The sequence below is a fragment of the Neofelis nebulosa genome, chromosome 1 (genome assembly GCF_028018385.1).
Source record: "Neofelis nebulosa isolate mNeoNeb1 chromosome 1, mNeoNeb1.pri, whole genome shotgun sequence".
NCBI lineage: Eukaryota > Metazoa > Chordata > Mammalia > Carnivora > Felidae > Neofelis > Neofelis nebulosa.
Genome location: NC_080782.1, coordinates 131,370,478 through 131,392,502, shown reverse-complemented (window position 1 = coordinate 131,392,502; position 22,025 = coordinate 131,370,478). Strand labels below are relative to the sequence as shown.

Genomic DNA, 22,025 nt, shown 5'->3' with positions numbered 1-22,025 from the left:
AAGTGGTTCTTTATAAAGGTTTATTTTTCACAGAAGAGAAGAAACACTTTTGAAATCTGAAATACGAATGAAAATGGCTTCACATTACCTCTGGGCTCTGTTCAGAGACTTCTGAGAGGGTCTCCATTATTAAAATAAATAACTCCACGATAGCATGGACAATAAATAAATTGCTATATAAATAAGATTGTCAGTGAGATCTGTGACAGAGTGGAGGAATATCTAGGAGGAGAGCTGGGGACCCAGGACCTGAGCTCAAATCTGAACCCTGACAGTGCAAAGGCCCCAACTAAGGTTTTCTACGTGAGGCTTTGAAAGTTTCTGGGCACTTCAGTAATGGCTTCAGGAAATCATCCAGGGCTTCCAGGAAGACAAGCAGCTTCTCTGAGTACTCATTAAAATCTTCTGCTTCGATATGCACTTCTCTCTTTGAAGAAAGCAGAAATTTCGGTCAGGTATGAAGGAGGTAGAAGGAATGTGACAGGTGCTGTACTCAGCCTGGGCAGTGGGCATCCCAGCCACACTCGGCCTGGACAGCTTACCTGGGATGTGGGCGTGGGCATGGTCAAGGTTTGCAGCAATTCCTGTAGACCAGAGACAAGAGAAGCCAGTCAGCCTTTTGGGGGAAAGCCAGGAACACAACAGGAGCTTCACTAGTAGCTGGGAGGTATCAGTGTCTCCCTGCCAGTGACTGTACATAAGAAAGTACTAGGTGGTAGCTCTGCCCCCAGCTATGGAGGGGTTGGTGGCAGGAGAGGGGGTAGGAATTTGGGGGTAGGGGTGCAAAGTGCTGTTGCTATTTTGGAAAAGGGAAAGACAAGGCCATGCACTCTGACCTGGAATGGGGTTCCTTGGGGTCATGGAGACCCAGTGCCAGAGAGACCCTCCCCAACCTCACAAACCTCCAGGTAGTCCAGATTTTTACTGATGGATGACACTACATTAGAGACATTGATGAACTTCTCTGAGATGGTCCGGAAGGCAGCCAGGTTAGACTTCAGAAGGGTCTTGTCCTGTAGGACAAAGAGTGCATGAGGGAGGGCTAAGGAGGGGCTGTCCTTCTCCCGGTCTTGTGTGTCATCCCTCCTGCCTCCTTTCCGGAATGCCTTTCCCAGCATCCTCTGTCACCTCCCCCAGCTCTCTACGTCACCACCCTGCCCTGCCCCAGACCAGGAAGGACCCAGCTGCCCCGAGACAACTGAGGTGGTCACGGCACATCGTGGCAAAGCTTAGCCAAGGCATGGCTTGTCCTACCTCCTGGCTTCAGATGGGCTGGGGAAGGAGGCTGGGTGAATAGGGAATTTTGTGAACCAGCTACTAAAAGAGCTCAAAGGGAAGGAGGCCAGCTTTGCCACCATAAAATTGTAGAACTCCCATACTTGGAAATAAACATCTACTACACAACCCCCATGAGGCAATGAATACGCTGATGGAAGTATTTGCACTGAAGACGCCAGACAAAAGATTAAGGCTCAGATGTGACCGTCCAGGGGTGCCTAACCCAAATGCACCCAAGTCACCAGCGACACAATGGCAGTCACTTGCAGGGAGATAGGGGGCCCTTGGGTCTGAGCTCTCACCTTCAGCTCTAGCAGCAGATTAAACTCTTCAGGTGTCTGCAGGGGCAAAGAGAGAGAACCGTGAGTGCCTCTGGCCTGAGACTGCCAGGCCATCCCTGCCCATGTCCAGTGTGTCCCCAAGTACTCACAGAGGTAGTGTTCAGCTTATAGTAGATTTCAGAGATGCTGCCCCAGTACTTGCAGGAGTCCTGACCTGGGGTACCAGAGGTCCCTGAGTGCAGGGACTTGGGGAGGCTGAAGGGAAGGAAGATGAAGAGAAGCTGAAGACAGAAGGATCTCCGCATCTTTGAGTTGCTGAAAGCTAACGTGATCCTCCCTGGCCCTATGGAATCTGAAGTAGTCCGATCTGCTTGCTCTCTTATAGGCCCAATGGAGGTGGTAGGGCAGGGCGGGAAACGGGGTGATGAGGGATGTTCACAGAAGCCCCAGATGGGCTGATACCCTTTTCTGATAGGGAACCTCCATGACAAACATATCAATGTATTCATCATTCTCTGGAACCCACGATCAGTAAAACTTGAAAAAAACATTCTCAAAGGGTTTCACCTCACCTCACCAAGGAAAATAAGAACGATTGCTCACCGGATAGAGTGGGCAACCTGGCTCTGAGCTCACCTGGGCCTGTTTGTGCCTCTCCCCAGCCAGAATCTGGTCCTGTTGTCCCTTGGACAGCTCTGATTCTCTGCCACCCACCTTTGCTGGCCTCCCCTTCTGAGTGGCAGCCAAGATTTTGCCCGGCAACATCATTTCTATGGCTAACCATCTGCATGAAGGCTCAACCACTTAGAAAAGCAGTTCTTAGAAGCCTGGAACACTATGTTACTAGCATGAAGTCCCAATGTTGTCACCTCACAGTTTTGGGACAGTTTCTTTGAGAATCAGGAGTATGGAGCTGAAGGTCCTATATGTCTGCCCCTCCCTTGGCTTGTGGTTTTACCTGAGATAAATACTATCAACACAATAGGAACACCTGTCCCAATTCTTTGTGTTCCAGGTGAGCAACCAGAGAGTGACAGGCACTGAATACACATACATTTTTAGGGGCACCTGGGTGGCTCAGTCAGTAAACATCTGACTCTTGATTTCAGCTCAGGTCATGGTCTCACAATTCGTGAGATTGAGCCCCTTACTGGGCTCTGTGCTGATACCACTGTGCCTGCTTGGAATTTTCTCTCTCTCTCTCTCTCTCTCTCTCTCTCTCTCTCTCTCTCTCTCTCTCCCCCCCCCCCCCCCGTCCTCTCTGTTCTTCCCCCACTCACGCTTTGTCTCTCTCATAAATAAATAAATAAATAAATAAATAAATAAATAAATAAATAACAAGACTGGCATGACTATCCCAGTTACCTGATATTAGAGCTGAGGTTAGTAGACTTGAAATTGACAAACAGAACATCTACATTCCAAACCCAACTGTACTTGGGAGCACTTCCCCTGTAACACAGCTGGTCTGGACCATCCTTCAGAAAGCTTAGCTTTCCCTTCCTCAGTCTTCCCCGATAGTCCAGGCTAGGGGAGAATGACCCATTTCTAGGCTTTCTCCTTTCCAGGCTTATTATTCTAAACCGTGATTTTCTATCTGTCTCCTCCATTAGACTGAACTTGGGGAGGAGGTCCACTTGGCACAGATGGGCCCCAAGGAGGCCATATCCACAGCATGGGATGGAAAGCTGAGGGTATACAGTGTGAGGCTATGCAGCTCCTGGGGAAGGGATACACAGCTGGGTGAAAAGGAGGCCACACCTCCCTTTTTCCGAAGCTCTCTGCTCAGGTGAGCATGTGAAACCTGATAGCACTGCTTGGCCAGCCAGGAGCCCTGTGCTGCCTTCTGTATTGACAAAACCAGGTGATGTGGTTCTGCTACCAGCGGAAGCATGACTGAGGTCATGGGCAGACTAAATCTGACACGGGATATCACAGAGAGGGTGGCAGGGGAGTTTGTCATGATGACTGAGGCCTGGGTCCCTACTGGTGGTGGGCACCCCAGAAAATCCCATGAGGTCTGTGGGGGTGAGTGATGGGAAAGAGATGTGGATGGGCCCACGTTAGATAGGCCCCATAGGCCACGACCTTGAACACTGTGCCCCATTCTGAATAAATCCAGACCACAGGCCTACAGAGTTCCATTGGAAGGGGCCCAGAGACCCACCCTGAAAGCCATAAGATCTGTTTTCTGCAGACTGCAGTCAGCAGTCCTAGGTTGGCTCTCCTACCTCGGCCCTAGCAGGGCCTCCCTTGTGCCACCCATGGCTGGGCACCCTCAGCTCATTTCCCTTCCTGATTGCAATCAGCCCGGTCTGCAGAGGAGGCTTTTCCTAGGCTGGGGCTGACGCAAACGCCTGGGGTGGAATCCTTTTTTTTTTACAGGGGGCCAGGCCTCTCCCCAGGGGTTGGGCATGTCTGTGGCCTGTGGGAGACCAAGGAGGTTCCTGTGATTTCACCTGAAGCAGTTCCTTTACAGTCAAGGCAAACCTCAAGGGAGACTTCCAAAGGAGGCCCCTGTCTACTGGTTGCCCTGAGATGTTGTGGAAGCACGGGGAGGGTACTTGGTTGTCCTCCTCAGCTGAGCAGCCCCCTTTGATGTGCATGTGCTTTGTGGAGTGTGACTCTGTTCCTTGCACAGGACTAAGTGCTGGGCTGCACTCAAAGGGCCTCTCCAGGGGGACTGGGCCCAATACCTCCTGCCTCCCTTGTTCTGGCCGTCTCTGCTCCTTTCTCTGTCCATCTCAGCCTCCTCCCCTGGCCCCATCACCCTGCCTCAGAGGCCTTCCTTTCTATACTCTGGACTAGAAAGACTTTGGATTCTCCCAACCTCCTTTCCCTTTAACCCAGACTACCAGCCCCTTAAGGTTATACTCAGGCAGTCAGCTCAGAGCCTCTAACTCCACCTCCCTAAATCCTTAGGAGCTGACTTTGCCTCCTATTTCACAGGAGACACAGAAACCGTTGTCCTCATCTGCCACCAAACTGGTGGACTCAATCCATGGCACCTTCCCTGCTGGATGGACTGGACCCACCCAAATGGACTTTCCCTGAGGCTTCTGCTCAGGTGAGCATGTGACGCCTGATGCTGGGAGCCCTCCCTATGTGTATCACCTTCGGCCACCCACTGCACCGGCCCACCATCCAGCTATCAGGCCCATTCTCAGCTCACCTCCAGCACAGAGATCCTCAAGCTTCTCTGCCTGGAAAGATCGTTCTCTGACTCACTGACTCCTCCAGCTGCCCCGTCTCTCTCCTTCCCTTCAGAATAAAACTTCACAGCATCTACTGTCTCACCCTGTCTCACCTTCACTCATTTCTCAGCCCACTGCCACCAGCATCTGCCCTCAGGGCACACTAAAACTGCTCCCTCAGAGGCACCAGTGTCCTCTCTGTCAATAATCCCAGGGACTACATCTTACCTTCACCATAAGTCCCCCTCTCACCACCCTGCATTACTCCCTAATCTATTACTTTGTGGTGCTCAGCCTCTGGGGTCAGAGAGACCTGCTTGCATTCAGTTGTGGTGACATCACTTCCTAGCTGTGGGAACCAAACCTCTCTGCGCCTCAGTTTCCTCAGCTGTAAAATGGTGATAATAATAGTAGCTGCCCCATAAGCTCATTGCGAGGATTAAATGAGTCAACTAGTGAAAAGTGTCCAGCATTTACTAAGTGTCACTCAGGGGAATTTAGCTGTTAGAGTCTTTACCTCCATGCAGTTCTCTGCCTCCCCATCATCTGTGGTCCAGAGAACTCCCCACCCCCCACTGACCACCACAGTGTCCTGACTATTCCTAGCCATTCTCCCCACAGTAGCTAACCTTGGCTTCCCAGAACCCAAACTTTCCAGGACCATACTCCTGAACACCCCACAATTCTTTCGATGCTTCTAGCATGAAGCCTAAACCTCATTCTCCTTTGATAGATTTTGTAAGTATTTTTAAAACTGGAGACAAATACTATAAATGTGGAGACTTACAGTAGCACTACTCAGGGGTTTTCTTTGCTATAATAGAATGCAAAGTCAGGACTTTTAAGCGAGGATTTGCAGGAAATGTTCAGCCTCCCTGTCTTTAAAACCCACTGAGCTTTAAAATTTCCTCAAAAAAATCTCTTTGAATTAAAAAAAAAATAGAGGCTTCTCTCTGTAAGAAATCACACATTTTTGTACACAGGTCCCCAAAACTTTTATATAGAAGGTAACACCAATCCACGGTTGATTAGTCAAGAAGCCCTGTGTCTCTGGGTCAAGGATCCCCAGCCCTGCTTGTGTGGAGTACTCTATTTTTTTTTTTTTTTTCAGTTTTAAGCTCCAAGTCTAATAGGGCAGATGAGAACAAACAGTCCTTTCTAGTCCAGAGAAAGAGCAAACGTTACATGAGAGAGGGCAGATGATAACAGCAGCTCACATTTATTAAGCTCTTGTATTATGAGTTGAGTACATTTATTTATTTATTTATTTATTTATTTATTTATAGTAGAGGGAGAGGGGGAGAGGAGCAGAGTGAGAGAGACAGAGAATCTTAACCAGGCTCAATCCTGTGACCCTGGGATCATGACCTGAGCCGAAATCAAGAGCTGGACGCTTAACTGACTGAGCCACCCAGGCAGCGCAAGAGTCAAGTACTTTAAATCAGTACTTCTGCAATGTCGTGTGAATCTCCTGAGAGTCTTGTCAAAACGTAATTTTTGATTCAGAAAGTATGGGGTGAGGCCTGAGCATCTACACTTCTAACAAGCTCCCAGGTGACCTGAAGCGGCAGTTCTGAGGTCCAAGACGGAAGTAGCAAGGCTTGCGATCTGTCTCTCCCTACAAGATTGTTTCTTAAGAGGAGGGACCAAGTCTGTTCTATTTCCAGTGCTTACACACAACTAATAAAGTTTGTTGAATGAATTATGCCTAGTGAGTACCTCGCTGTAAACTTTCCTGTGTTGCCTCATTTCACTGTGCCTTGGAGACACTCTTCGTGCTTTCTGAGGATGCTCTGAGCCCAGATCCCGGGCCCTTCCTTGCCCGTGGCTGAGCAGGGAGCCGGGCATTCTGGCTAAGGGCACTATTCTCTCAGCACTGTCTTGGGTCACAGCCTCTTCACCTGCCTCCTCTTCAGCCACATCCTGGTCCTTGTCTTTACCAGATCTGCTCCTGCTCAGAGGCGTGAAACACCCAAGTTCCTCAGCATAGCCTTCTATCCTTCATCTCCCCACGCTGTTTGTATCAGACCTCCACCTGACCCCTAGCTCTTTCACCCCGCCTCTCCTGTTCCGCCACTCCGGGCCCCGTTATCTCAAAGAACTCTTCCCCGTGCCCTGCCACATTTTCCCCTTTGCCAAAACCCCCTGTCCTGGGCCTGCGTCAGGGCCTGACACACCTCATGGGGCAGTGGTCCCCCCCTCCCTTCAGGGGCTGCCTCTGGGCTCCCTACCCTCCTGGTTTTCCTGCTTCTTCTCTAGCTGCTGCCTCTCTGGTTCTCTATGGACTCCTCCATGGTCTGTCCCGGCCCACTTCTCTGCTGAGCACAGCTTCCCTACCCAGCCTGTGCCTGCCAAATCCGAGCTCCCACAGACTGGGGTCAGGACCCCTGCAATACAGCTCTCTCCACTGTCCACCTGCCCCTATCACTAGAGACCCAGCCTGACACCAAAAGCTGCCCTCCCCTCCTCCCTTGCCTCGCCTCTCAGGGCTTCCGATTCTACTTCTGAAAACTTCCCAGGCCAGCCTCCTCCCCCTGTTTCCCAGTGACAGTTTTCTCAAAGACCCCTATCCTCAGGGGCCCAGGCCCAGCTCCTCTGTGCTACCAAAGGGACTGCCCAGTGCTTGCCACCAGGCCTCTGCTAGGGGTTAAGATCTCAAAACACAGGACAGAGTCAGGCTGTCAGACCAATGAAAGAAGAATGGGAATCCAGTGCCTGGGCTCCATCTGCCCCCCGCTAGGACCAGAAAGTGTTGAGGAGAAGCAGCCTAAAGGCCATGAGGCAAACCACTGGGGACATTAATACCAGTAACTCAGCATGGGGGTGGGAGATGTCAAGAGATGTGCTTCTCAGTGGATGAGCCCACATGTGAATACTTAGCTGTGTGACAGGCTTCCAGACAAATCCTTGTCTGTTCCTGTGGGCCTTCACCTGGACACCCACACAGGACCAGGTGGAGCCAGGCAGAGAGGGCAACAGAGGGTCAGTCAGAGCTGGCCAGAGGATGGTAGGACCAGGTCCCACTGCGCAGGAGGCTTGAGTGAGCTCAGAGTCAGGCAGCCCCTCACCTGTCAGAGGGGTCCTTTCACCTGTTCCCATTCTGTCCAGTGGCCAGCCCATCTTATTCTCCTAGGCAAAAGGAGGAGATACCCTCTGAGTAATTTTTTTCCAAGTTTCAGTGATCTCCAGCACTAGAAAGTGATGAATAAGTCTGTGGTTTGCTATGGGGGTTCCATGTCAGATAAAGATTCTTCCGACGTCCGCCCCTTCCTACACCGCCAGGGTGTAGGCACACTGCCTCAGCGCATAAAAGACGGGAGACTGTTGGATGCTTCAGAACGCCACGAAGGACCAGGACAAGACAGAAAAGACCCTGACAGCTTGAACATGAGCAACCTTCCCATCATGTACCTTCTCCTGCTTCTTCTTGGATTCCAAGCCCCTCAGGCACAGGGGCGGCCCTTTCTGACATACCAGCTGAACCAATACTTGGCAAAGATTGATGAAATTATGCAGATCTTAAACAAGTTACCCTTGCCTTCACAGGTGAGTAACTGGGATAAGGTTGGCATAGGGTAGGGAGGGCTAGCAGGTGCTTCAGGCCAATAGGACTAATGGACTCTCTCTTCCTCTGCACCCACAGGACTCCTTGGACCCAAATGAGACAGAGATCCTGAGGGTAAGCACTCAGCCCACACTTAGGTGCACTTGGATCCCAATCTACTTCCTCCAGGGTGACCTCAGGCTTGTCACACCATCTTGCCTAGCCTCCGTTTTTCATCTGTAAATAGGATTAACAGTATCTATCTCAGTGGGATCATTGTGAGAATTAAGTGGGACAAATGCAGAGAGTCACCAGACCAGTGTCTGGTGCTAACTAGTGTTGAATACATTTCCTCAGCCATATCTATAACATGAAAATGCCTTTTTTTAAACAAATACAAATGAAAAGGCAGCTCTAGGTGAACAATTCCAAAGGCCTTAAGTTCATCATTTTTTCAGTGGGGCAGCCTAAAATTTCTCCCATGAACATGCCTGCTTCCTTCCTTTTCCTTAAGACACTGAGTCGTTTTTCATGCTGATTGGTCCTTGGCATTATCATTTACAATTACTTTTCCTACTTCCAGTTGGCTTCCATGGTTATCTCACCTTTGTTTGCATGGCACTCCTTGGGTCCAACAAGAGGTTGAATCTCTCCTGAGTTTATTGGCCATTTGTATCCCCCTTTTTAAGGCATGCACAGTTAACAGGCTGCACCCATGTCCTGCTGGGGTCTCTGCAATTTTCCTCCTAATTTCTAGGAGCCCTTTATCCAGTCAAGGCATTAATCCTATTATCTGGCCTCTTAGCTGCAAATATTCCCCTTGGTCAGCCCTCCACCTTTTGTAGATCTTCTTTTAAGCAATGCTTCCCCCACCCAGGTGCAGAAAGATCCACCCAGGCCCTGTATGCAGCTTACTTGGAACCAGGGGAGGTCAGGGCTGAGAAAAGTTGGCTTTCTTTGGGGTGTGCACTCACCTGTAGACCTGTGCCCTGAAGATTATCTCAGGAACCCAACTGGGCAAGAACGGGACTAGGAGGGGATTGTCCAAGGATGTCCCTGAAGGCAGTCTTGGAAAACTGGGGATGACTTCAGCCATGGGAAGGCTGAACCCCAACCTTCTCCCCTCATATGTATTCTTGGTCCCCTTAGGAAAACACCCTTCTGAGGCCAAACCTGGATGCATTCTTAAAAGCTGCAGAAAATTTCCACGAAGATGGACTGCTAATCTGGAAAAATCTTAAGGTTGGTGAAGCTGTTGAGAGTTTTGGGGATCCCTGCTTTGGCCCTGGCCAGCCTCTGGGAAGCGGGGTAGCAGGACCTGCTCCTTTTTCAGGTGAGACCCTGACTGTACGCTTTGGTCTCTTCCCACAGGAATTCCTGCCACTCCTGCCCACTCCCACACCCAGGGTAAGCTGCCCCTCAAGATGCCCCTGCAGGTGGTACTCTTAGCCATGACCTGACCTCTAGCCTGTCACCTACCTTCTAACTTAATGCCACTTTCCTGGTTTCTTCACAGGGAAACCCAATCCATATCGAGGAGGATAACTGGGTTGATTTCCAAAGGAAACTGACTACATATCTGGAAATCCTTGATAACTTTCTGAATTTCAAGGAGAAACACTGAGTCCTAGAATTCTCCATCTGATACTCCTCCTTCTCTGGGCCTTCTCACCATGGGGCCTTGGACATCAAACACAGCAGAACAGCTGAAGATTCTGGGATATCTCTCACATAGTCCAGAGCTGGAGGGATTTCACTTTCTCCTGTGGAGTCAGATGAATTGTTAATTATCTGATTTCTGAAATGTGCTGCCCCCATTTGGCCTTTAGTGATTATACTCTCATTTTTATCCTATTGAACGTATTTATTTATGTATTTTTATTTATTACCTTGTGCAATGTGAAATGTATTTATTTTAGCAAAGGAGCCTACGTCCTGCTCATTCTAAACAAAACTCAAGAGGGGGACTTGGAGGCTTGTTAATTTGTACCTCAGGTTTTAAACTGGTTTCTATGCATCTGAGAAAATAAACCACACTCTCTGAACAACTTCTCTGTTGCCAGTGTCTCGATTTGACTCAGTCTTAGTAACTCTCTTGCCTGGTGATTGAGCAGCCACCCAGCCCCCACCCCCAGCAAGCCTCCCTGCCACCAGATGGGCCCCGGAACCCACACCCTGGCAATCTGTGGTCTACTGGGAAGCCAGATGGAGTTTTAGAAAATGCAAATCTGACCAGGTTGATCTGATACTTTATTTTCCAGTCCTCAGGGGCTTCTGGACCTTGTCCTTACCCTTAGGATAGCAAGAGAGGCCTGCCTCCACCTGGTGCTTCTATTTCATTATGTCTGCAACTACCAACCTCCTTGATGCTCCAGCCAGTAGATACAGTGTGGGTTCTTGGATGAACCACACACCTTTTTTTATACCTCTAAATCTTTACCCACACTGACACCTCAACCTCGAATGCCCTGATCCTGACTCTGCATGGTGAGTTCCAGCTACAGAGACCAACTCAAATGCTGCCTACCTCTGGGTTGTCCACACTATTCTAGGACAGGGCTCTTGTCTGAAATAGGTGGATAGATGGGGACCCATTGGAAGGACAGCCATTGTAGCCCAGGGTGGCACAGTCTGATCTGAATGGTGGAGGTTAGGACATCACTGAGTGTGGCTTCCATGTGCCACCTGACCCCTGAGGTCCCACTGACCCTCTAGCTCTGAGTGCCTCCATCCCGGGCTCTCTTGCATGCTGCCTAGGTGCACTTTCTCCAGGCTGGCATGGTGGGGGAGAGAGGGGAGAGTGAGCCCTCCTCTGTCACCATGCTAAGGAGCAGTGTCATTCTCTCTGACAAGTACCATAAAGGCTTAGGATGCTGACATCAGATGCTAGGGTCCCAGCCCTCTTCTTTTCTGTTTCCCACCTTGATCCACTCCTCCCCTTGGGTCATGAGTAAGGAACAGCCTGGCTGCTTGAATGGGACAAGAAAACGTGAGTGATCTACTACCGCAGAAATATACCCTCCACATTCCTCTTCCTAATACAATTTTGTGTTCCCACGAAAACAATTTTCCTCTCACTCATTCCACCTCTCTCCAGCCTGGTCCACGGACAGCACTGTGGGTGCTCAGGGAAGATTCTGTGTTGGACTTGGCCCTGGAAGGAGCTGGAGAAGCTGCTACAGTTTCTGGTGGAGCCACTAGGGGCAGGCAGGCCACTGGTGAGATGTTCCAGGACCCTGGGGGAGGATCTGAGAGCATGGGTCCAAGCTTCCTGATTCCTGGCTAGCTTTCCCACTTCTACTCCCCTGCCTGTTCGCTCTCCACCCACACCTGGTGGCTGCTCCTGTTTTCATCCCAGCTGAGGCAAGCATTTATGCCCCACTCCCTTGTTCCCAGGATGAGTCCCTGCTCACCACCTCTTCTTCACTCCCTGGAGAATGGGTCAGCTGCCTTCCACCTGTGCTAGCCCTGCTACCCTCTGCCCTGGTGGAGAGGAGAGGGACCCAGTGACCTGTCCTGCCATGCTTCTCCCACACCTCGTCCTCAGCAGGCCAGAGCCGAAGGTGGATGGAACCAGCTCATACCGGCTCACAGAGCCAATTGTTAAATCTCGAAAAGTTGCCAGCCAGTTATCAAACCATCCATACCTTGAAACAGGTCACAGTGAGAGTATTTATGCTATGAACATGGGCAAATGCTACAAAGTGGACTCCTTCCCCTGGGCATCTGTGGTTTAACTTTTACCAGCTGCTGGAGCTCCCCTCACTTGAGGTGTGGAGAGGTAGCTGGCAGTCTGCTATGTTGTTCTTACCTGGCTGTCCCCATTCAGAGCCCCTTCTCAAAGCTCTGTTTGTGCTGCAGCCACACTATTCTCACTCCAGGCTGGATGGCACTATATTCCTTCAGTGCCTGGGACTTCAGACATTCAGCAAACTCTGGCTGAGCACCTATGTATCAGGGCTTATATTGGACACAGGGATATGGCAGTGAACCAGACAGATGGAAGGGATCTGGGGAGGTTGCTTTACATTGAATGGTCTGGGAAGGCTTTCTGAGCAAGTGACACATAGGTTGCAAAGTGAATGACAAGAAAGTGCCAGATGTGTGACAATAAGGGAGGAAAGAGCTCTAGACAGAGGGAACAGTGCAAAGATCCAGAGACTGAAATGGGCTGAAAGCATTCACAGAACAGAGATGACCTATGATAGAAGTGGAATCTGGTGGGGAGCCCACAACCCTTCTTCAGCTTCTCTTTCTCTCCTCAGGCCCAGGCCCAGCCCAGGCCCTGTGTTAGTGACTGAGGACTACAGGAGGCAGGAGGTGCTGGTCAAGTCAGACACAGACCTGGCCCAGGAAGATCTGAAGGTGTGAGGGAGGGAAGTCAGCAAAGATAGCCTCACAAAGCAGGGGATAGACAAGTGGAGGTGACATGATTGAGAGTAGGTGAGCCTTTTCCAGTATTCTGGGGTCTCACCACTGCCCTTCTTACAGAACAGATGAACTGAGGCTCACCCTTGATCCCAAACCCAAGAACAAGCCTGGGGGGGCCCAGAAACAAGTCAGGTTGGGGCACTGTTATATAATGCTCAGCTGCCTGCAGGGAGAGGGCTTATGACTCCCTGGCCCAATGGGAGGCCCCAGGGTGCTCACATCTCCCGGGTATGTCTGTCAGTTTCATGTTTTCTCTCCAAAGGCTACCCAGAGTGTCCTTAGTGCCAGATCTATAAGTCTATTTGCCACTAGTGGGCAGCAAAGCCCCATCAAAAGTCCCAGGATGGCCTTTTTTTTTTGTTTTGTTTTTAACGTTTATTTATTTTTGAGACAGAGAGAGACAGAGCATGAACGGGGGAGGGTCAGAGAGAAGGAGACACAGAATCGGAAGCAGGCTCCAGGCTCTGAGCCATCAACCCAGAGCCTGACGCGGGGCTCGAACTCACGGACCGCGAGATCGTGACCTGAGCTGAAGTCGGACGCTTAACCGACTGAGCCACCCAGGCGCCCCCAGGATGGCCTTTTGAAAGTCAAAGTTCCCACCTTCCCAAATCCAAGGTGCCTTTTCAGCAGGAAAGTAGATGACTTCAGCCAGGAATTTTATTTTATTTTTTTTAATTTTAATTTAAGAAACATTATAGTTTTTCATTGGAAGGGCAATATAAGATAGCATATATCCTCTTCACTGAAAAATTTGTAAATTCAGAAAAATAAAGCAGAGAGAAATTGCTAGGAAGGCCAGTGTTTAAGGAGAGGCCCCCTCAGAGAGGCATCACTCACCTCACTCCATAGTGTGAATCCTCCTGCTTCAGGACAGGCTCTGCTCCTCCCACCCTGTCCTGGAAACTTCATTTGACTCAGTTCAGTAAATAACCTGAGGACCCACCATAGCTTACCCAGGCTGGGGTGGGGGACTGGGGAGATACTGAGTCAGGCCCTTGGGGGCCTTTTGACCATGTCCAATTTGGCCTAGCACAGTGTGGTGGGGGTTATTCCAGACAGAGCAATGGATGAACAGATATGGGTCTTGTTAGAGAGGCTTGCCACAGAGGGTGATGCAAAGAGAGCTTGAGAAGGGACTAGGGGTTCATCTTGCAGAGAGAGATACAGAAAAAGATGTCTGGCAGATGACAATGGGGAGAAAGAGAATGAAGATCTAAAAGTACAGGGTAGGCTGGGAGCACAGGAGCATCTAGGCCACTTAATAGGGCCAGAGTTGGGTGCTAAGTGGCTTGGTGGAACCAGGCCCTCCAGTCACTGCCTTTGCCCCTACAGCCCAGTCACCCAGGGCCCCCGACACCTCTGGGTCTCAGCCTTGTCCTCTCCCCCATTCATTCCTCTCTGATCCCAGTCCAGCCCAGCCTGGCCTGGCCACTGTGGAGACAGCAAGACTGAACAACCATGGCCTGAGAAGTGATGGGTGTGTGAAGGGAGAGACATAGGATGGGGTCACAACAGAAACCATGTTTAACATCCACAGGAAAGATCCAGAACAGAGGGAGAGAGGTGCTGAAGGAAAGAAGAGCTGGTCAAGCAGAACAGGACCCCTGGCCCATGGTGGCAGGGAGGGTGAGGCAGAGGCTGTCTGGGCCAGAGTAGAGTGTTGAGTGAATTCCCACTGGGAGCCAGGGCCTCAATTTTTCCCTTGAAAACCTCAGGTCAGGCTTCTGAGGGGGTGTGAGAGATGGATCAGGCAAAGTTGCTGCTGCCCTCCTGGACCATGGAGGGCTCAGGGAATCCCCTCAATGACCCCATCTGTGATTAACCCCAGTTTACAAATAAAGAAACTGAGGCACAGAGAAATTAAGGGAGCCTCTGACTCCAGAGACTATGAATCCTTAATCCACAGTGCTTTGGCCAATGCTAACTGAGGCACAGGAGCCTTTCAAGTGTAGTCTCCTGGCTGGATCCAGGCCTCCGGAGGGACCTCCTAGCTCTGCGGCCTTGTGGTTCCAGCCTCAGTGGTGAGCAGCACAGCCACAGAGCCTCAGCTCCACCCCACCAAGCCACCACACACGTAGCACCCAAATCCTCTACATGCCCACTGTCCCCTCCTACCCAGTGACCCCCACATACACACACACTGGGGCTGAGATGCAGAGCTTGGCCCTCATTGCTCCTGTCCATGTGTCCCCCATTCCCACATGCCTCATGGAGTTTCTGAGAGAAACCACCGGCTCACAGCTCTCTCCTGCCTTGGCCGGCAGTCAAGGCCTCCCTACTCCCACCCAGCTCCTCAAAGACCCCAGGGTCAGCTTTCATTGCAGTTTTGGCTCGTTCTTTGATACCCTCCCCCTTCCCTCCGCAAACCCTCCCTGCTCCCTAGGCTCACAAAGTCCTAGTCTGAAGCCTTCTTACTGGTTCCTCCGACCAGCACTCCCAACCCCAGCTGCCCCTGAGACTTCCTTCAGCAGCACTGTGCAAGTATCCTGCAAGTGTCCTGACTGAGCCCTGCCCTAGAGGGCACATGGGCTATGCTCGAGACCAACCAAGTGCAGCCAGGGACAGCAGGCTGTGTGGATGAAGACATGCACCTCTGAGGTGACCATGTTAGGGAGGAATGGGCCTCTGGAAGGGAAGGGGAAGGACAGGGGCCAGCTGTGACTGGGTATGGAGAGAACATAGTTATAGCACACAGTTATAAGAGCATGGGAGTGGGCAGTGGGTTGATGGAGTGCTCTCTCTTCTCCATTGTATCTGTCCTGCTTCTTGTATGCGGGCAGGGCCCCTCCTGAATATGGTAATAAAAACAACAGACAGCCACTCCTCCCCCTCAGAAAGGTTGTGAACACTGAGAGGCATGAAACACTGGGGATGGGCCCACTTGCATCAGTGGGTACCCAATAGATATGACTGTTCTCCTCAGCTGATGGCCAGACTCAATGACTCCTTGTTCCAATGAGGCAAGGCCCTGGGCCCCTAACAGCCTGGGACCACCTCCTCCTTGCCAGAACGAGGTGGGGGACAGGACTAGGGAGGACAGTCCCCTGTCCTGATGTTCTTAGTTGGCTCTTTCCCTGTGATGTGCCATTTCCCAGTCAGTGGACCTCAAATACCCAGCTGCCCAGCAGGGTTTTCCTCCTGGGGCTGGGTGTGGGGAGGTATTGAGGCACTGGGGAGGGGTCTGTATAGGGAAACTCCCTTCAGGGAAGCCTACCTCCACGCCAGGAGAAGTCTCTGGAGGCCGTCCACATCCCGGTAATTACTCTCCTCTCAAGGCCAGGAAGATAGATGCTGGGGGCCGGGAAGGGAGGGGTGGGGTGGGGGGTTGTGGGGGAGGGAGGGAAGGCATCGAGTCAAAATAGAAAACATCCCTCCATGTAGTCCGGCACTCTCCAAAAACTGCATAGTGTGCCTCCATCCTCTTGTGGAAATGAGCCAGTTGGGGCTCAGAGGTTGGAGTCATAGCCTGAGGTCATGCAGCAAGAAGGGCCAAGCTTAGAGGCAAGCCTCCAACTCTGCATTCATAGTGGAGGGAGTTGTTGCACCCCAGCAGCCAAATAGGGAACTAGGCTACAACCCATACTAGGGGTGGCCTGTGGGAGTGAGAAATAAATGTGTGTTCAGGGAGAGGGAGTTTTGAATCTGTTGCTCCAGGGCTGGGAGGAGAAATCTCCAAGGACCACCTTTAGCCATCCCAGAGACACTTTGTGGCCGCCACCCCCCCCCAACTCTATTCATTATCACTTTTATCACCACTCCTCTTGGGCCCTCTGCCTCACAGCAGGGGCTGTTCACTTCTGTGAGGGGCTAGGGGAGTATGGTGCCAGAATGAGTTGGGTGCTCTGCCCAGAGGCAGAGATACATAATAGAGGGTAGAGGGTGTGGCCTTGGGGTTCAAGGCCAGGGCCCTCTGGGATCTGAAGAACCAGAAGCAAGAGATGTGCCTGCCTAAACAGTGCCTCAGAGAAAGCCCAAGGGAGTCCTGGCACTTCAGAAATGTCCTCAAGGAGTTCATTCCAGAACCACCAGAACTGAAAGCCCACATCTGCAACCTTGATTCTGGCCCACCAGCCCCAGAGGAAGGCAGGTATGAGAGCTGGGTACAGATCCCCAGGTACTCAACCAGCACATTGGCCTGGATTTCAGCCTCAAAAACCAAGGACAGGGAGGGGCATAAGACTTGGGAGGTTGAAAGGCTTCTGGTAGATTTCTCTTCCTTTTCATTTTTAATGCAGTATCCAATGGCTCTTTCCCAAGGAGACAGATAAAGAAAGCGGCTCCTTCTGGATGCCTGATGACATTCCTACCTGGGGATGAGGCCAAGAGACAGAGATTCACAGGCAGAGGATGCATTTCCAGTACTTGGAGAAAGTACTCTGGGCAGGAGGCATAAGTGGTAGAGTGGGCATCATGGAGGGCATGCCTGATGAACCCATCTGTGGGGTGTTACCAGCCTGAGTGTGCAGTTAGGAAACAGCAAGGAAGTCCCAAGAACCAAGAAAGGAAGCAAAAAAGGGTGTCTCATCATCCTTGGCCCAGTCTTACAAGTTGGTGCTCCTGGGCACTATCCAAGGCCCAGCTTACTTTGTGCAGCCCTCTGGTGAGGAGAACTTCCTCTTTACCAATGACTTCCAAGTGTCTTGGGTCCTGACCTCTCCCTGACCTCTGGGCCCATGTAGCCACAACTGAATGAGTCTTCCTGGAGGTCCCCTGGCCTCTTAAACTTGCCACATCCAGTCCAGTCTAGAACAACTCCCCAAACCTCTCTGCTACCTTGGGTCTCTCCCATTTCATCAAATAACCTCACTGTCCACACAGTTGCCTGAGCCAGAACCCTGAGTATCAGACTCCTCATTCACCTCTTGCCCCAAACCCACACATGCAACATGTCCCCTCAAGGCCTTCTCTGAATTTGTTTCACTCTTATTTGTTGATTCCCCCTCTTGTCTCTTCATTCTCTGTGCATGGTTGGTTGATGCCCTCAACATGGTGTCCATGAGTCTAGGCATTGCCCTCCCTCTACCTACCTAATGTGACCACCAAACATGAGCTCCAAGTACAGCCACAAGTGGTGGGTCCTCCTATAGGCTTGAATGCAGAGAGTCCACACATGGTTAATGGTTAATCACCTTCAGATCCTCCCAGACCAGTCAGGACTCACCAGTACCAGGGACTGGGGACACCCAAGAAACAGGATCAGAATTAGGACTTGGACAGGCTGGGTCTTTTTGAGGTGTACCTCTGGGGACCTAGACAGAGGAGATGCCAGAGTGATCTGCCTGGAGCTGTGACCACAAAGGCTAAAGATGTTGCTTTGTATGTCTGGTGTGGCCTGGAGTGACTGGGATCCTTTCTCAGGGAAAATGAGCACCTCCTGGTGCTGTCCCTGCACCAGGGTCTCTTGAGTACAGTGCCAGGACCCTGTGAACCCTGAATCTGGGTGGAGCCTGGGCTTTCTACCTCATTGCATCTGTCCAGAAAGATGCTATCAGGGGCTATGGCTGGGCAAGGGGCATGTGTCCCTGATAATTCTAGCAAGGCTGAGTCTTCTGTCCAATTTGGGCTTCAGAAGCCTCCCAAAGTGATGGGAAGAGGAGAAGAAAGGTTGAAGCACTACCTCCTTCCTGGGAGGTTTCTCCCACAAAGTTTCTGGATAGACAAAAGTTTCCTCTGTGAGGCAGCAATAATTAAACCCATTGTAGAGATGAGGGACCCAAGGCTCAGGGAAGAGGGAGTTCCTTGGGCTACCCAGGGATCAGTGGTGGAGAGCCCAAACCTGAAACACAGAGATGCCTGGGTGACAGGCTCTATTGGGGAAATTCTGCCCTTGGCCTTCAGGGTTTCCTTGAGACATTCACAGGCCACTCTGGCTTCCCTGCCAACACTTGTAAGAGTCTCCTTTTAAGCTGCCCTAATGGGGAACATCCCTCATCTGTCTAGCCAGGCAACCAGCATTTCCTGGCATTCTGATCCCTGAGATAGTAACAGAAACATCAGGAGATCAGGAACAGATATGGGTTCAATTCCTGTCTCTGCCATCACAGACTGTGTGGGTGGGCCTCTGGTCTCCTAGACTCTCACACCATGGGTTGGCAGGCCTAGGGAGTATGTGATCAGCTGATATGTCTGTGTAGGGGTTCCCTGGGACATGATGCACTAGGACGCCTGTTTCCTTCAAGCTGGGGTAACTTCCTCTCTGATATGGAGCCTGGGGTAGCCACATACATACCCATTTCCTCCAGAGCCTATAGGAGGATGCTCACAGGAAACCCCTTCCAGAGGGTTTTCTCCTGGCCCTGTGGGAAGGGGCCAAAGAGGAGTCACACTGTTCATCACAGTCCCCGCCCCAACCCTCCCACTGTTCTATCTGGGGCCCTTGAGTCAGCACACCCGCTCGATGTTATCGCTGCCACTTTCCATGCGGTGCAATCTAGGAATGTCTGCCTGTGTCACGGCCTCAGCCTTGATGTCATCTCTCCAAAAAAAAAAAAAAGGAGAAGAAGATGTGTTTCTGCCCACGAACCTCGTGGCCAAACCCAGGAACTCTGTCCTTCCCATGATGACTTTGGTACCTATAGGCCAGCTGCTGGCATGGACCTCTCCTATGGCTCCTGCTTTTCTTCCTTTCCCGCTCTACTGGAACCCTGGCCACTGGCCAGTGTCTCACGTTTCTAGCATGCCCCTAGCCCTTAAAAACTGCTGTGCTGGCCCTCAGCCCTTCTTTTGACTAACTTTCTGTGGCCTTAGTGGTTGCATGGACAGGAACCACTCACAGGCAGATCTGTCTTCTGCACAAGCAGCCTCCAAACTGCTGAAACTTCCTGTAGGTCCATAGACACTGCAAACCTGCTCCTTCATCCCTGGGTCCCCATCTTAGATACCTTGACAGTGGTTCTAAGTCTTCTTATGTACATTAAAAAGCACATAAGAGAGGGTGTTGAGTAGATTAATCTTGCTCTTTCATTCATAGAGCTATAAATTCCATAAAGGCAGGGCCCTGTAGGTTTTCCATCATCCTTGTATCCTCTTCCCCTCCTGGGAACCTAGTAGGTACTCAATAAAAATGAATCAATGACTGAATTACTCCATTATATCATCTAGTCCTATAAATTTCTACCTCCTAAATATCTCTGGAAACTGCCTCCTCTTTTCCATACCTATTCCTAAAACTTGCTGTCTCTCCATTCCCCAAACATTCTTCCACTAGCCTGTCCTCTCCCTCCCTCCCACAGTGTGACTTGCCCACCTGACGTTACCTCCCCTTTTAGCCTGCACAGGGAGGCAGCATCCCCTAGGGAGGCTCTTTGGTCCCCATGGATCCCCAAGTTGTGAGAAGCGTTTTCTTGGGATCCCTCAGCTCTGAACTTCTTCCCTGCCTGGATCTACACAGTGGGAGGATCCACTGCTCGCTCTCTCTCTCTCTCTCTCTCTCTCTACCAGGCTGAGAGCCTCCAGGGCCAGAAGTGAGGGCCAGTGGGAGGGTCCCATCCACCTCCTCCCCAGCACAGAGCCTGGTACAGATTGGAAATATTTGTTGACTGTCTGAGCTGTGACGACTCATTTCTAAAAGGAAAGTGACCTTCCATCTTAGAGGGACCACACCAGCTCTATGCCTCCCTGACTACTCACTTAGCCACTCACTGTGGTTCTCACTCTCTACCACCCAGGTTCCAGATCACGGTCTGACACAGATCTCCACTCTGTGTAGCATCTGCATCTAGTATCCTCAACTACTCTGGTGCCTCCTAAGCACTTCCTAGAAGGGGCTGAGCAGAGCCCTCATGGAAAAGGGGGAAGGACCAGGGCCTGGACACTCTATACCCTCACTCTAGCCTGGCCACCTAGGAATGTTCCACCAGGCTCAGAAGGGCAGGGCTGGCCTCATGTTGGGTCCCAGACCCTGGGAGGGGACGCAGCTAGGTCTAGAGGACTAAGGTATGTCTTCCCTGTGCCAGTGCAGCAACGTTCCTGCCCTACGGTGAAACCTGCCAGGGCCGCAGGCTCAGGGCATGGTACTTAGACCCTAAGTTCTACCTGCTCTCGAGGGGTGTCTACTTGAGTCCAGCAGAATGTCATTACTGTGTCTGACTGCATCAATCTAGACTGAATCTGGGGCCCCAAAACATCACAGTCAGTGTGGGGAGCTTTTCCCATATCAGAGGGGCACCTGCAGAGGCATGGGGGCTCACATGGATGTATCTCATGTAAAAGTCCCCTGCCCAACACACTTGGAAGTACAGACACATCCAATCACACTGGCACACAGACACTCAGAAATGCACATGTGTGCAGCCACACCCTGTGGCTAAGAAACTCACAGCATGGGGCAGCAAACACAAACTCGTGCTGTCCTCTCCAAACTCCATTGTGAAAAGCAAACACTTGTCAGCCCCTCAAGAGACTGGCTTTTTCAGAAACAGTTCCTGTTCCTCAGAGAGGCCTCTGGAGCTGGAGGTGAGCTAGGGCAGGGGCCATGTAAAAAATTATGCCTGGAAGATCTTGTTTGAGAAGCCATTGTTCCCTGAAGCTCCTGGCACCTGCCAGGGCTCTACAAAGGAGCACAATGTCTATCTCAGAAGGGTAGTCTGGTCCACAGAGGGAGGTGAGGCTCTGTAGCTCAGAGGGAAGAGTCACTCAGCAAGGTGGTACTTGAGTTCAAGTCAGAATTTGAACTCAGGGCCCTCACCCACCCCAGCTGATCTCGGCAGCCTGGGGGTTAAACACAGCTTTGAAAACCAGAACTGTTGCTGTCATTTGGGATCTTACCACGAAGGAATGCTCTGCAATCTTGTTGGCTGGACATGATGCGCACACATGTGTCATTCTCTCTGCTCACAGGGGGCTATGAGGCAGAGGTCCCTGGCTGGGCAGACCTTGTTGACTGTTTTGGATCCTGCTCTGGATCGCAGGACTGTGCCATTTGGCTGGAATCTGCCTAGGTGGACTGTGGTGCAGGCCTGTGAAGGTCTTCCTCCCACTCAGATCTTTCACTGTGGCCAGAGGAAAGGGATCTAGGAGGAGAAGGGAAGGCTGATGTTGGAATGGGCCCCAGGGTGGGCACAGCCAGCCCAGAGCCTTCTTGGGATTAGAGGCAGGGTGGGGAGCCTGGGTGTAGGAGCTCGATCCAGTGTCTCCCAGGCCCCGCCCTGGCCACTCCAGGCCAGGAAGTCGAAATTGTGCCCAGAGGCTCCTCAGAGGAAGGGGGCAGCCTCATTGGGCAGACTAGCCAGGGAAGGCTGGAGGGTGCTCAAGGAGGCAGGCGGATGCGCTGCCAATTCTTGGAAGGACTTATTA

General features: G+C 51.3%; 2 protein-coding genes across 2 annotated transcripts; one reads left to right on the top strand and one right to left on the bottom strand.

The window, feature by feature from the left end:
- Positions 1 to 13: 13 nt before the first annotated feature.
- Positions 14 to 2,081, bottom strand: LOC131515057 (uncharacterized). Its single transcript, XM_058735721.1, has 5 exons — positions 1,709 to 2,081; positions 1,581 to 1,616; positions 903 to 1,013; positions 543 to 584; positions 14 to 427 (listed from the first exon to the last, which is right to left on the bottom strand). The coding sequence occupies exons 1-5, from the start codon at positions 2,069 to 2,071 to the stop codon at positions 290 to 292; spliced, it is 690 nt and encodes a 229-aa protein (XP_058591704.1). The 5' UTR covers positions 2,072 to 2,081; the 3' UTR covers positions 14 to 289.
- A 5,907-nt stretch (positions 2,082 to 7,988) lies between these two features.
- IL3 (interleukin 3) lies at positions 7,989 to 9,921 on the top strand. Its single transcript, XM_058742317.1, has 5 exons — positions 7,989 to 8,299; positions 8,397 to 8,432; positions 9,447 to 9,539; positions 9,669 to 9,704; positions 9,814 to 9,921. The coding sequence occupies exons 1-5, from the start codon at positions 8,141 to 8,143 to the stop codon at positions 9,919 to 9,921; spliced, it is 432 nt and encodes a 143-aa protein (XP_058598300.1). The 5' UTR covers positions 7,989 to 8,140.
- Positions 9,922 to 22,025: the final 12,104 nt, after the last annotated feature.

What these genes read in the sequence shown, in the direction of transcription:
- LOC131515057 (XM_058735721.1), bottom strand. Translation starts at nt 2,071, where the DNA reads ATGATGAATACATTGATATGTTTGTCATGGAGGTTCCCTATCAGAAAA. An exon ending in ATCTGCTGCTAGAGCTGAAG is followed by an intron (nt 1,014 to 1,580) that starts GTGAGAGCTCAG and finishes TTTGTCCTACAG; the next exon opens with GACAAGACCCTTCTGAAGTC. An exon ending in TGCCCACGCCCACATCCCAG is followed by an intron (nt 428 to 542) that starts GTAAGCTGTCCA and finishes CTTTCTTCAAAG; the next exon opens with AGAGAAGTGCATATCGAAGC.
- IL3 (XM_058742317.1), top strand. Translation starts at nt 8,141, where the DNA reads ATGAGCAACCTTCCCATCATGTACCTTCTCCTGCTTCTTCTTGGATTC. An exon ending in AGTTACCCTTGCCTTCACAG is followed by an intron (nt 8,300 to 8,396) that starts GTGAGTAACTGG and finishes CTGCACCCACAG; the next exon opens with GACTCCTTGGACCCAAATGA. An exon ending in TAATCTGGAAAAATCTTAAG is followed by an intron (nt 9,540 to 9,668) that starts GTTGGTGAAGCT and finishes CTCTTCCCACAG; the next exon opens with GAATTCCTGCCACTCCTGCC.